The sequence below is a fragment of the Teleopsis dalmanni genome, chromosome X, assembly GCF_002237135.1.
Source record: "Teleopsis dalmanni isolate 2A chromosome X, ASM223713v2, whole genome shotgun sequence".
Classification (NCBI taxonomy): domain Eukaryota; kingdom Metazoa; phylum Arthropoda; class Insecta; order Diptera; family Diopsidae; genus Teleopsis; species Teleopsis dalmanni.
Window position 1 is genome coordinate 54,648,572 of NC_051848.1, and position 15,240 is coordinate 54,663,811.

Consider the following 15,240-nt stretch of genomic DNA (forward strand, 5'->3'; position numbering starts at 1 on the left):
AATTACACTTCCGTAATAAACCTACCCCTTGTCTCCTTCGTTAATTATTATCCTTACTTTCAGACTTAAATTAACTAAGTTTCCTAAGCATTAGGCTTATTTGCACATTTATTTTAGACTGAGATTACCAGAAGTATTACCTTTGAGGTCAATTGCTGGAATCTTAATTATTCATTCTTAATATGTAGTTCTAGTGGGTTATAGTCTCACACTGTGGTTTTTAATGCCTTCAACAGAAGAACACAAAACAGACATTAGTCTCTTTCCATTAATTAGCACGTCTTAATTGTATTTCCTCTGCAAACTTGTGTGTCTTAAACCAGAACTACGTTAAATAATATTTGTAATGGGTGGAGACACATCTATATTATGTATTGGGATTAAGCTGCTAGGTTTATTGACGTTTTCGCATGTGTATTATAATATAAATACATTATTCAAAAACAATGAACTGACGTTCAATTATTGGTATTTTTGGTGGAAGTAAGTAAAAACTAAACCAAAATTAGTACTTACCAAGAAGTTGATCTGGCAATGTTAAATACTTATTATCACTTGTCTCATTTTTCTCATACTCTCCGGCATTTCTTTTGTCACAGTCACCGGCATTTCCCACTTGTAATTCCTCAGCTAACTCCGGCGCATTATTTTGAATCATTTCGTTATTTCCTGAATCAATGCCTGTTCCCAGAGATGATGGTGACTTACTTTCATCATTTGGTTTTGTCATCTTCATTAGGGTAATCATATCTTGTATTGATTGCTCATATGCTGGTAAACCAGCATAATCATGTTGTTCTATGAAAAACATTGTTTTTAGTTGATTTACTCTAAGAATTCATTCAACAAAATTTTGTTTTAATATAGAATATAGTACATAAAATATGATAGTTTCATTTAATGCCTTAAATTGAACAGATTGTCTGTAACTTATGACTGCACTTAAGATCGCTCCCTTTCACATACTCTTTCCTAACCACTATTCCAAACCCAAGTTTCTTATCAGATAGAAAACTCTATAATCCGGTCGAGTAATATAATACCTAAAATCTGCCAAAGCGCTTTAAAGATTTTTTCCAAATAGGAAGGACTTACGCGTCAATAGTGCTCGAATATCAACTTTCCTCAATCAAGCGCTTTATACTTCTTTCAAAAACTGTTTTCACTTATTAAGTCCTTATTAGTAGAATAATGGTAAAATTTAAAGTGAAGACAAAACTTATTTTCAGGAACATATTTTTTATTACTATTAAAAGGAACTCTCGGATCGTCTTCTTTTTATATGCAAATACCAAAATGGCTTCCGGACATTTTAGATAGTTTTACTGTAAGTGATCTATATAACACTGTATGTAATATACGTGATGCATATTAAGTGGAACTGTGTTGAATTCTATACTAACACTAAATTTCTTTAGATGCTTGTGATAATTCACATTCAATAATGCCACTTAACTCCAAAGTTAAAGTGTTATATGGGTCATTCTTTTACAACTCGGACACCTTCTTGACCTCATGATCTCCGATTTGGCTGAAATTTTTTTTATGAGTACCTTTCATAAAATAAGAAAAGATATGGACCCATGTTTAAACGCTGTAAATTTCAAGTTTCTTTTTCTTTTTTCTACCTTTTAAGTTTCTACCTTTTATAGAACTTGAGATATAGCCATTTGAAAATGTGTCTACTATGCTAACCATGTGTCTACTAACCCCATGGGTCCATATCTCCTAGAAAAAAAAGCACAAAATTTTTTCCCGAGATATGGGTCTTCTTCTTTTATGAAAGGAGCTCAAATCGGAGATCATGAGGTCATTTTTTGCCAAAATCCGTCCGGTTTGTAAAAGAATGACCCATATGCAATACTAAACACAATATTTAAGTTATTTAATATACTCGTACTTACCAGTGTGTTTCTGTGGAGACTTTTGAAATTTGTTATCACATGAATCATGTATATAGTTCTCATTAGCTACATCAACTAAATCCTTCACAGATTCAATTTTATATTCTCTAATGTTTTCTGATTTAATGTCCGTATCCAGATATGGTGACTTGTTTCCGAATGGTTCTGTTGTTATCTGTTCAGTATCTACTTTTTCTTTCTTCTGTTGATCAGTATTATTATCACAGCAAACATTGCTTTCTACATAAGAATACATTCGTTCGTTAAAATTCATTATATATGCTAAAATATATATAATACATAATACAAAACTAGATGCAATTATAACTTTAGCATTTGATACTATTCTGCGAGAATCAAGCGTGATAAATTTCGCTGGTTTCATAATTTCTTTATAGCAGCTTTTATCCCATGTTAGTTAAAAGATGCCACATATTTCAAGTTAAATCATGTCACAATATTTTTCGGATTATATGTATATAAATCCAATTCTAAACTGACTGATCGACTTGTTAAGTAATTGACATATTCTAATTTCTTAAATTAATCGGAGCATAGGATATATTTTGGAACATCATGTTCTCAGAATCAAGAATAAATTTAGAACAAACGAAACAAATCGTAGGTAAATGGACAATCCGAATGCAAAAATGTATATTTCAATCATTTTAAATAAATTTATATATTTGTATATTTATGTATAAATATTTGCAGTTCTATTACCGAAAAACGCAAACTTAAACGGAAGTGACAAATGACCAGATCTCCTGGGGATAAGTCCCTGCTCAGGAGTCTGTAAAAGGTTAACTTAAAGGATAAAACATCTTAAAACGACTCCTTCAAAACATTTCTAGACAATTTTTAATTTCTCCTGCAAAAAGATTTCACACACTCGCTTGGACAAAAAGCAATTAACAGAAAACAAAAATTTTTTCGGAATGTCTTAGAAATGCTTTCACAATAGAAAATGCCAGCGAAGTAACCATACCTCTGGCTTCTGCTCAGGAAATATAAGATTTCATTAAGTTTTTAAAATCCAAAAAAACTGGATTTGAACAGTGTTATTTACGCAAAATAAACTTCTGGTTTACATTGAAATCTTAAAGCTTGAATGGACATACGGTATACAGTTATAGAAATACATCAATAAGAGTAATATTATGATAATACAACATTTCCAAAACATAGTCCTGAGAAATTTTAAAAATGCACCCTGGTACATTCATGGTACAGACCTACATCGTGACCTAATAATAAAACCTCTCAAGGACGTCATAAAAACGTATGCTGTTCTTCACGGTTCGAAAATTACGTGACATGAAAATGCAGATATTTTGCAATTAGTCAACGCACTAACTCAGTACCAAGATTAAAACGTATAATACCCTTTGACCTCAATAAGTAATAAAACGTTAGTATAAATATTTATAATTTATCAAACTAAAAATGCTTGTTAGTCTTAAGTATATTTACTAGTTGCATTCAATGATTACAGTAAGCTAAATGCAATATGGAACAAAGAATAATGACAGTTGTAGTATTTAATAAGCAAGTGTACATTGATGAGTAACACATCGAATCACACATTTACGTCACAAAAACAATACCACTCAATTTAAAAGTTAAAATGAAATATATTATATAACACACAAATTATTACGTTCTCAACGTTCTCTTTCTTACCATCAAGAGCCTCTGAAGATTCTGACTCTGAAGAGTCACTTTCAAATTCCTTAATGTGTCCCGATTTAATAAGCCTGTCCAAAAATGGTGATAACTTACTTCCGAATGGTTCTGTTGTTATCTGTTCAGTATCTGCTTTTTGTTTTTTCCGTTGATTAGTAGTTTTCTTACGACGAAGATTGTTTTCTATAAACAGATATAGTTATTCGTTAAAATACACTACATTCACTAAAATATATAAAATATATTAAACAAAATTGTGATACCTATGATATACTATTTTGGGTTATTAATGGGATGCCTACTTTTGTTTCCTTTACGGTACTATCAGTTCATATCTGTGGTTTCGTTTTTCAAACAGAACAGTATTTATGTCTGTTGAGTAGTATGGACGTCTACGAACTAACAGTGGACATACACCATTTAGTTACGAATGTTTTAAGATGAGGGGTGGATTTGATTAAAATATTTAAATCATTCATGCTAGGGTCTTTTTTAACGCCTTACCAACTCAGTCAATGACTAAGTTGAGACGCTCCTCTCAAACAATGTGTAAATTACACAATATATACACATATTAAAATAAATATTTAAAGCTCTAATATGAAATTATTAAATTGTATATCTGCTAGCTTTTCCAGGAATGTTATTCCAGAACACGCTTACTACTGCAGCAATTGATACTATTTTGCGAAAACCAAGGGCTATAAATTTCTCTGATTTCACAATTCTCCCTCAGCTACATAGATTATCTTAGTTAAAAGATACCACATATTTCAGATTAAATCAAGTCACGATTACTTGTGGATTATATGTATACAAAAGCAATTGAAAACTGATTTTTCGATTTATGAAGTAGCATATCCTAATTTATTTATCCTAAAATGATACATTAAATATTTGTATATACAATATATATTATAACTAAAGACCAATTATTGGTATTTTTGGTGGAAGTAAATAAAAATCAAACCAAAATTAGTACTTACCAAGAAATTGATCTGACAAAGTTAAATACCTATTATCACTTGTCTCAGTTTTCTCATACTCACCGGCATTTCCCACATGTAATTTCTCAGCTAACTCCGGAGCACTATTTTGAATCATTTCGTTATTTCCTGAATCAATGCCTGTTCCCAGAGATGATGGTGACTTACTTTCATCATTTGGTTTTGTCATCTTCATTAGGGTAATCATATCTTGTATTGATTGCTCATATGCTGGTAAACCAGCATAATCATGTTGTTCTATGAAAAACATTGTTTTTAGTTGATTTGTTTTAATATAGAACGTAGTACATAAAATATGATAGATTCCTAAAATGTCTTAAATTAAACAGATTACCTGTAACTTAGGTCTGTCCTAAGACGACAAAACTCATTTTGAGGAACAGGAATATTTTTTACTACTATTAAAAGGAACTTTCGGATCGTCTTCTTTTTATATGCAAATACCAAAATGGCTTTCGGACATTTCAGATACTGTATATACTGTATATAATATACGTGATGCATATTAAGTAGAAGTAAAATTCTTTAAAAACATACTCAATCGAAGGAAAATACTCACTTAAAAGAAAACCCATTAAGCAATTCTCTTGAAAACTCTTCAGTACAAAAAATCAAAGTTCAAAAAGAAAGTCAGAAAAGAACTCGTTCAAGTCCCGAAATTCGCCGTTCAAAAAATGCTGAACAAACTAAAAAACAAGCTAAATTAGATAGTTACTAGCTAGACAATCCAAACCGTTCTGTAAATAGATTTTTAGTACTAGAAATAGATGAAGAAGAAGGTGAAGAAGTGATGCAAGGCACTAAACAGCAGCCCAAACCTCCACCAATATTCGTAGACAGGGTGAACAACATAAATCCTCTCATAAATCTTTTGTCCTCACAAGTAGGAAACAATTATGAGCTAAAAGTTTTAAACAATGAAAAAGTAAAAATCCAAGCGAAAACCACTGAGTCTTATGTTACGATAGTAAAACAACTCGAATCGGAAAAAACTGAGTTTTATACCTACAAGCCTAAAGATGAACTAAATTTTAAAGCTATTTTGAGAAACATGCATTCGTCTGTCAACACCAAGGACATTAAAACAGCTCTGGCGGATGTGGGCCATAAAGCTGTAAACGTGTTCAATATGAAACACAGAGAATCGAAAAAACCACTTCCTCTCTTCATTATAGAACTTGAGCCTCAACAAAATAAAAAGGAGATCTACAGCATAAAGAATTTGATGCATAGTCGTGTCACGCTTGAGGCTCCTCGTCCTAAACGGAACATTCCGCAGAGTAGTAACTGTCAAGACTATGGCCACACGAAAAGTTGTTGTCGAAGATATCCGAGGTGCATCAAATGTGCAAAAAATCATTCTTCGTTTCAATGTCCAATCCAGGGAAGAAGTACTGAAGTCAAATGTGTCTTATGTAAAGGAAACCATCCTGCAAATTATAAAGGTTGTTCAATTTATAAGCAGATACAAACGGCGAAATTTCCAACACTAAGACCCAAACCAACATCAACTACAAACAAGGAAATTGACGAAGGAAAAGGCAAAGCTTCTATCTCAAGGGTTCCCAAAAGGAGTTGTGCTAGTGGAACAATCACCTGAATCTATTCCTATTCCAAAATCTCCAGATACAATGAGCGAAGTTCTAATAGTAATAAATTAATTGTTAGAACAAATCAGTACGTTGATGAATGTTCTTGTCACGCTGACAACTAAATTATGTCCGACAGGATTTAAATATAGTCCTCTAGAATGCGAATGAGCTGTCAAAACACGGTTTAGAGCTACAAGAATTCTTAAAAGATCAAAAAGTAGACATCATGCTAATATCTGAAACACGCTTCACTTCAAAACATTATTTCAAAGTACCAGGCTATGACTTTTACCACACTATCCATCCCGATGGAACTGCTCATGGTGGAAGTGACATTTTAGCTAAAACAAGCATATTTCACTTTGAATTGCAACAACACCCCACTGAAGAGATACAAGCAACCAGCATTTCAACAAAAGCTTGGTGTGGCCCAATCACAATAGCATCAGTATATTGTCCACCAAAATCGAAACTAAGACGGCAATATATATAAAATTCTTTAGAACTCTAGGTAACAGATTTATTGCGGCTTTCAAAACCCAAAGGCACTTGGCTTTCAAGACCCAAAGGACGACAGATGCTAGCGGCTATAAGAAGCGAAAATCTTTTAACTGTCACGTCTGGAGAACCAACTTATTGGCCCACGGATCCCAAAAAAATATCAGACTTGTTAGACTTCTGTGTTACTAAAGGAGTGCAACAAAATGACTCATCCTGTAAATCTAGCTTTGATCTTTCATCAGATCACTCGTCAGTTTTATTACAAATAAAATCGAATATACAACTTAAAGCTCAAAAATTTTATCTGCACAACAAATTAACTCACTGCGATGTCTTTAGGCATACATAGATCCACGCCTCCAAACATGCAAAAACTCGCTACACCATTATGGAGTACGACTCAAGAACTTATTAGAGTCAAACAAGCAGCGGGAAGGCGCTAGCAACAAACCAAATCCCCAAAAGATAAAAAACTTTTCAATGTGCTGATCAAAAAACTAAAAGAACATCTGCAAACAACCAGAAATTTGGAAATACAATGAAATCTCCAACGACTGGACGCAACTACTTTCACCAACTACTCACTCTGGCGAGCAATCAAAAAAAAGGCATCAACGCACAACCCACCAGTAAAAAATGAACTTGCGCAATGGGCCCGAACAGATATACAAAAATGCAAAGTATTTACGGACCATCTGTCTACAGTTTTTATTCCAAACATTAATGAAGCACCGAATAGTATAACTGAAGAGATGAGAGAGATTACGAAAATTCTCGATTTTCGACATAAAATTTGAAATTAGAAAACTAAAAATTAATAAAGCACCCGGCTATGATCTAATTACTTCAAAAATATTAAAGGAATTACCGGATCAAGCAATAGTTTTACTGCGAAATATTTTTAATTCTATCGTGACAAAAGGCTTTATCCCTCCTGAATTCAAGGTGGCTCTAATTAGCATGGTACTTAAACCTGGAAAAACGGTTAAAAATGTTAAGTCATATAGACCAATTAGTCTTCTACCGGTTATGTCCAAGTTGTTGGAAAATTCATTCTTTACCAGATTAATGTCCATTGCCAATAGAAGGAGACTAATTCCAGAACATCAATTTGGTTTTAGAAAAAAGCACAGTACAATAGAGCAAGTACACAGAGTGGTTAATGTTATACACACAGCATTTGACAAGAGGGAGTTCTGCACAGCAGCATTTCTGGACATATCCCAGGCATTTGATAAAGTTTGGAATAACGGTCACGATATTTCTTTGTAAAACAGGGGGAAAAAATTTCAACTTTGCAGCCAATTCAGGCTGGAGTGCCACAAGGCAGTGTTTTGGGACTTGTGTTATACTTACTCTTCACTAACGACTTGCCTACCACCATTGGTACTGACATTGGGACTTTTGCTGATGATACTCTGATAATTGCTACAGACGAAAATCACCAGTTAACATCCAACAAACTTCAGCGAGTGCTAGATAACATTTCCCAGTGGCTTAAAACCTGGAGAATAAAAGCAAATGAGTCTAAGTCTTCACAAATAAGCTTTACACTGAGAAGTAAAAATTGTCCACCGGTACGCCTTAATGATGTGTTAATCCTTCAATCTACCCAAGCGAAATATTTAGAAATACACTTTGACACGAAACTAACTTGGAAGCACCATATTTTTACAAAAAGAAAAGCACTTGGCTTCAGACTGCGGGACTCTACTGGATACTGAACAAAAGTTCAAAGCTCTCAGTCGAAAATAAAGTTCTTATCTACAAAACTATACTGAAACCAATCTGGACATATGGCATTGAACTCTGAGGAACTGCTGCATCTTCAAATATTGAGATTATCCAACGTTGTCAATCAAAAGCCCTTAGATTAATCTTAAATGCTCCTAGATATATATCAAATGAATGTATACATCGTGATCTCAACATTCCCGTAGTTAAGGATGTTATAAAAAGTCAAGCTAGTAAACACAAAAAACGTATGTTACATCATCCCAACCACTTTATGAACAGAATGATAGCAGAAGGAAGAACGTTCACACGCCTCCGCAAACAAACGCCACTGGAACTTTAATGTGTCCGACTCCAACAGACGGCTGCACTACTGAGCACAGTCCTTTCAAGCTAAGAAACATTTTAAGTATTTAGTCACTTTCAAATATTGTTTATCCTTCTCGGGGATTGCCACCTTGACGTGGTGAGGAGGCTCAGTAGTTACGATGAATCTTCGAGTTTATCCTTCTCGGGGATTGCCACCTTGACGTGGTGAGGAGGCTCAGTAGTTACGATGAATCTTCGAGTTTATCCTTCTCGGGGATTGCCACCTTGACGTGTTGAGGAGGCTCAGTAGTTACGATGAAACTTCGAGCGATGCCGGCGGCAGCTTGCTACTGGTAGGGCTTCCCTTGCCGGTAAGGTCGAATGAGGAATAATGAAGCTAAACAAGTAACATATTTAAAAGTGACCTGTCACTACGTGCAAAGCTTACAGGACTGACATTGCGCTTGTAACCCATCGTCAGGGCTTTGCTTCCTTTTACTTTTCTGGATAAAACATTAGTCAAAATCCGATGATAATACAGTCTCCAAGTGGTACCCATACTGATGCGGCGAATCCACCTGCTTCGGCAACACGCACAACGGATTTGGAGGTGCGAAACTCACGTTTAAACATAATCAATGCGATAGGTACAACTGTAACCACTACGGCCCAATGTTCCCATGGGAACGTACTGGATTGATTGATTGATTAAAATATTGTTTATTGTCTATTCCGAACTGACAGGTCGCAATATAAGAAAATAAATTTAAAAAAAAAAAAAAATAAAGTAGAAGTATGTTGAATTCCATACTAATAACCATTCAATAATGCCACTTAACTTCAAAGTTAAAGTGTTATATGGGTCATTCTTTTACAACTCGGACACCTTCTTGACCTCATGATCTCCGATTTGGCTGAAATTTTTTTTATGAGCTCCTTTCATAAAATAAGAAGAGATATGGACCCATGTTTAAACGCTGTAAATTTCAAGTTTCTTTTTCTTTTTTCTACCTTTTAAGTTTCTACCTTTTATAGAACTTGAGATATAGCCATTTGAAAATGTGTCTACTATGCTAACCATGTGTCTACTAACCCCATGGGTCCATATCTCCTAGAAAAAAAAGCACAAAATTTTTTCCCGAGATATGGGTCTTCTTCTTTTATGAAAGGAGCTCAAATCGGAGATCATGAGGTCATTTTTTGCCAAAATCCGTCCGGTTTGTAAAAGAATGACCCATATGCAATACTAAACACAATATTTAAGTTATTTAATATACTCGTACTTACCAGTGTGTTTCTGTGGAGACTTTTGAAATTTGTTATCACATGAATCATGTATATAGTTCTCATTAGCTACATCAACTAAATCCTTCACAGAGTCAATTTTATATTCTCTAATGTTTTCTGATTTAATGTCCGTATCCAGATATGGTGACTTGTTTCCGAATGGTTCTGTTGTTATCTGTTCAGTATCTACTTTTTCTTTCTTCTGTTGATCAGTATTATTATCACAGCAAACATTGCTTTCTACATAAGAATACATTCGTTCGTTAAAATTCATTATATATGCTAAAATATATATAATACATAATACAAAACTAGATGCAATTATAACTTTAGCATTTGATACTATTCTGCGAGAATCAAGCGTGATAAATTTCGCTGGTTTCATAATTTCTTTATAGCAGCTTTTATCCCATGTTAGTTAAAAGATGCCACATATTTCAAGTTAAATCATGTCACAATATTTTTCGGATTATATGTATATAAATCCAATTCTAAACTGACTGATCGACTTGTTAAGTAATTGACATATTCTAATTTCTTAAATTAATCGGAGCATAGGATATATTTTGGAACATCATGTTCTCAGAATCAAGAATAAATTTAGAACAAACGAAACAAATCGTAGGTAAATGGACAATCCGAATGCAAAAATGTATATTTCAATCATTTTAAATAAATTTATATATTTGTATATTTATGTATAAATATTTGCAGTTCTATTACCGAAAAACGCAAACTTAAACGGAAGTGACAAATGACCAGATCTCCTGGGGATAAGTCCCTGCTCAGGAGTCTGTAAAAGGTTAACTTAAAGGATAAAACATCTTAAAACGACTCCTTCAAAACATTTCTAGACAATTTTTAATTTCTCCTGCAAAAAGATTTCACACACTCGCTTGGACAAAAAGCAATTAACAGAAAACAAAAATTTTTTCGGAATGTCTTAGAAATGCTTTCACAATAGAAAATGCCAGCGAAGTAACCATACCTCTGGCTTCTGCTCAGGAAATATAAGATTTCATTAAGTTTTTAAAATCCAAAAAAACTGGATTTGAACAGTGTTATTTACGCAAAATAAACTTCTGGTTTACATTGAAATCTTAAAGCTTGAATGGACATACGGTATACAGTTATAGAAATACATCAATAAGAGTAATATTATGATAATACAACATTTCCAAAACATAGTCCTGAGAAATTTTAAAAATGCACCCTGGTACATTCATGGTACAGACCTACATCGTGACCTAATAATAAAACCTCTCAAGGACGTCATAAAAACGTATGCTGTTCTTCACGGTTCGAAAATTACGTGACATGAAAATGCAGATATTTTGCAATTAGTCAACGCACTAACTCAGTACCAAGATTAAAACGTATAATACCCTTTGACCTCAATAAGTAATAAAACGTTAGTATAAATATTTATAATTTATCAAACTAAAAATGCTTGTTAGTCTTAAGTATATTTACTAGTTGCATTCAATGATTACAGTAAGCTAAATGCAATATGGAACAAAGAATAATGACAGTTGTAGTATTTAATAAGCAAGTGTACATTGATGAGTAACACATCGAATCACACATTTACGTCACAAAAACAATACCACTCAATTTAAAAGTTAAAATGAAATATATTATATAACACACAAATTATTACGTTCTCAACGTTCTCTTTCTTACCATCAAGAGCCTCTGAAGATTCTGACTCTGAAGAGTCACTTTCAAATTCCTTAATGTGTCCCGATTTAATAAGCCTGTCCAAAAATGGTGATAACTTACTTCCGAATGGTTCTGTTGTTATCTGTTCAGTATCTGCTTTTTGTTTTTTCCGTTGATTAGTAGTTTTCTTACGACGAAGATTGTTTTCTATAAACAGATATAGTTATTCGTTAAAATACACTACATTCACTAAAATATATAAAATATATTAAACAAAATTGTGATACCTATGATATACTATTTTAGGCTATTAATGGGATGGCAACTTTTGTTTCCTTTACGGTACTATCAGTTCATATCTGTGGTTTCGTTTTTCAAACAGAACAGTATTTATGTCTGTTGAGTAGTATGGACGTCTACGAACTAACAGTGGACATACACCATTTAGTTACGAATGTTTTAAGATGAGGGGTGGATTTGATTAAAATATTTAAATCATTCATGCTAGGGTCTTTTTTAACGCCTTACCAACTCAGTCAATGACTAAGTTGAGACGCTCCTCTCAAACAATGTGTATATTACACAATATATACACATATAAAAATAAATATTCAAAGCTCTAATATGAAATTATTAAATTGTATATCTGCTAGCTTATCCAGGAATGTTATTCCAGAACACGCTTACTACTGCAGCAATTGATACTATTTCACAATTCTGATTTCACAATTCTCCCTCAACAACTTAGATTCTATCTTAGTAAAAAGATGCCACATATTTCATATTAAATCAAGTCACGATTACTTGTGGATTATATGTATACAAAAGCAATTCAAAACTGATTTTTGGATTTATGAAGTAACATATCCTAATTTATTTATCCTAAAATGATAGATTGAATATTTGTATATACAATAGATATTATAATATAAAATAAATTATTCAAAAACAAAGAACTAAAGACCAATTATTGGTATTTTTGGTGGAAGTAAATAAAAACCAAACCAAAATTAGTACTTACCAAGACATTGATCTGGCAAAGTTAAATACCTATTATCACTTGTCTCAGTTTTCTCATACTCACCGGCATTTCCCACATGTAATTTCTCAGCTAACTCCGGAGCACTATTTTGAATCATTTCGTTATTTCCTGAATCAATGCCTGTTCCCAGAGATGATGGTGACTTACTTTCATCATTTGGTTTTGTCATCTTCATTAGGGTAATCATATCTTGTATTGATTGCTCATATGCTGGTAAACCAGCATAATCATGTTGTTCTATGAAAAACATTGTTTTTAGTTGATTTGTTTTAATATAGAACGTAGTACATAAAATATGATAGATTCCTAAAATGTCTTAAATTAAACAGATTACCTGTAACTTAGGTCTGTCATTAAGTTCGTTCCCTTTCACTTACTTTTTCTTAACCACCAATCCAAATACAAGTTTTCTCTTTTAAATTGGAAGCCCTATTATATTGTTAAGTAATATAGATGTCGAAGAATTTAATTGTATCGTTACGTTCTAGATTTTCTTGTCGTATACCTTAAATCTATGAAAGCTCTTTGAAGAACCTTTTTAACGGAAAGATCGTATTCGTCAGACCTGTTCAGTTAAAAATGTTTGTACTAATTACGTCCTCGTAAGTAGAAGAACAGTAAAATAAGAAGAGACGTCAACATTTATTTTAAAACGGACCAAGTTAGCTACAAGGAACAGGCAAGAATGGAAAAACAGATGTTTTCAAGATTACATTTAGTTTTATTACAATTAAATTCAAAGCAGTTTATTTTGAGAGCGATTGATTTCAGGGTAAGTTATTAAATACCTCAATTTAAAGTCTTTTCAACTGCAGTTGATCTGGAGTATTTCACTTTTTTCGATCGTATTCTTCGTATGTGTAAATACCACAATTCCTTTCGGATATTTCAGAGAGTTTTATTATAAGTAATATATATAACCAAGTTAGTTGGCTCAGTAATAGGATTGCAACTTTAAATTCTTTTACCGTACTACCAAGTCATATCTATTGTTTCTATTTTCAAGCTGAAAGTCTTCAGGTCTGTCAAATAATAGTTTCACTATACGTGATGGAAACTGCTGTATACAGTATATAGGTGTATACTGAGGTGTTTGAGATTACATAGGTACATATTGCAAATTTTGTAATATTCTCTTTCTTACCATTTGGATTGTCTGAAGACTCTGTCTCCGATGAATAACTTTCAGAGTTGGTGTCGGTATAGCTATCGGTATCGCTATCGCTATCAGTATCGGTATCGGATTCAATGTCCGTATTCGAATTTAGTGATAACTTATTTCCGCATGTTTCTGTTGTTTTCATTTGAGTAATTACTTTTTGTTCGTTCTGTTGATAAGTAGTACTATCACGACAAACATTGTTTTCTATAAAAAAAAAACACAGTTCTTCGTAAAGAATATGAAATACATTAAATAGTATTGTGTTATTATGCATAATATACTGAATTGCACAGAATTGTAATAATATTTAAGAGAGTTTTACTAGACGTGATATATTGTATAATATTACATTATTTATGTGTCCGAACCTCTAGTTATATACTGACTAGAGCTTCGTCACTGTCATGGCTCGATATATTTTCATGGTTATAAACCATGAAAGCTAGCTACTGGAGATACACCAGTAAAAAGTTACATACTATAGCCTACAGACTATAATTTATGTGATATCCTACTTTACTCCCAACCATAAACCGAAAAGTTTTGATATATGATATATGAATACATTGTAGTATATGTAGTATATATATATTGAAGTATATAAGCATATGAATATGTATCAATAAGGATATAACTAAGACAATTTGGTGATAATAAAAATATTACCATTGTAATATTAAAATGGTAATAAAGGCACAACCAAATGATAAATAAATGATAATAAAGAGATGACTAAATACTTATTAAATGGTAACATTAATGTACAAATAAATACATATCTATAGTTAAGTATATTAAAATATATAAATAAATAAATGCCGAAATATAAAAATAAACCGAGATTTATAAAAACTAACTATATAAATAAATAACATAGTAACTTAAGGATTATAATAATATAACAAAGTATTATAGAATGATAATAAAATAGTACAATCATAAACAGATATAATAAAATATAAATTATTACAAAAATGAAAATATAAAGATAAATACTAATAAAACCAAAGGGGCATTAATATAACTATAGATGAATACTAATATGACTAAAAAATAGAAAATAATATACATGAAATTTAAAATTATATGAGTGAAAAATATAAAACATTACATATACTGACAACTCTCGGTTGGTCCGTGTTTTTCTGCGAGAGGCTAAAATATTAAGAGATATTCGAACGCCATTCGTTCACTTCTCTATTAGTTTCCACTAACGCGTTTCGCCTAGGAACTACCCAGGTTCATCAGAGTGAATGAAAAACTCCTCAAATGTAATATCGTCTCGTATGTTAAGTAACGTAAGTTTGTCATTATTGTACTAATAATAAAATAAAATCAAAAACATATTACATAT

General features: G+C 32.4%; 1 protein-coding gene across 8 annotated transcripts in view; it reads right to left on the reverse strand.

Moving 5' to 3' along the window:
- LOC119688944 (dentin sialophosphoprotein-like) overlaps positions 1-15,240 on the reverse strand; it is a 41,029-nt gene that overhangs the window by 9,817 nt on the left and 15,972 nt on the right. For 2 of the 8 annotated variants that reach the window (XM_038103626.1, XM_038103625.1), the window contains exons 9-16: positions 13,869-14,090; positions 12,767-12,961; positions 11,704-11,889; positions 10,021-10,260; positions 4,640-4,834; positions 3,588-3,773; positions 1,905-2,144; positions 517-798 (exon numbers count right to left, since the gene is read on the reverse strand). In XM_038103626.1, the coding sequence (XP_037959554.1) occupies positions 517-798; positions 1,905-2,144; positions 3,588-3,773; positions 4,640-4,834; positions 10,021-10,260; positions 11,704-11,889; positions 12,767-12,961; positions 13,869-14,090 (1,746 nt within the window). The remainder of the gene's footprint in view (positions 1-516; positions 799-1,904; positions 2,145-3,587; positions 3,774-4,639; positions 4,835-10,020; positions 10,261-11,703; positions 11,890-12,766; positions 12,962-13,868; positions 14,091-15,240) is intronic. The other 6 variants (XM_038103627.1, XM_038103632.1, XM_038103631.1 and 3 more) reach the window with 6 other exon arrangements.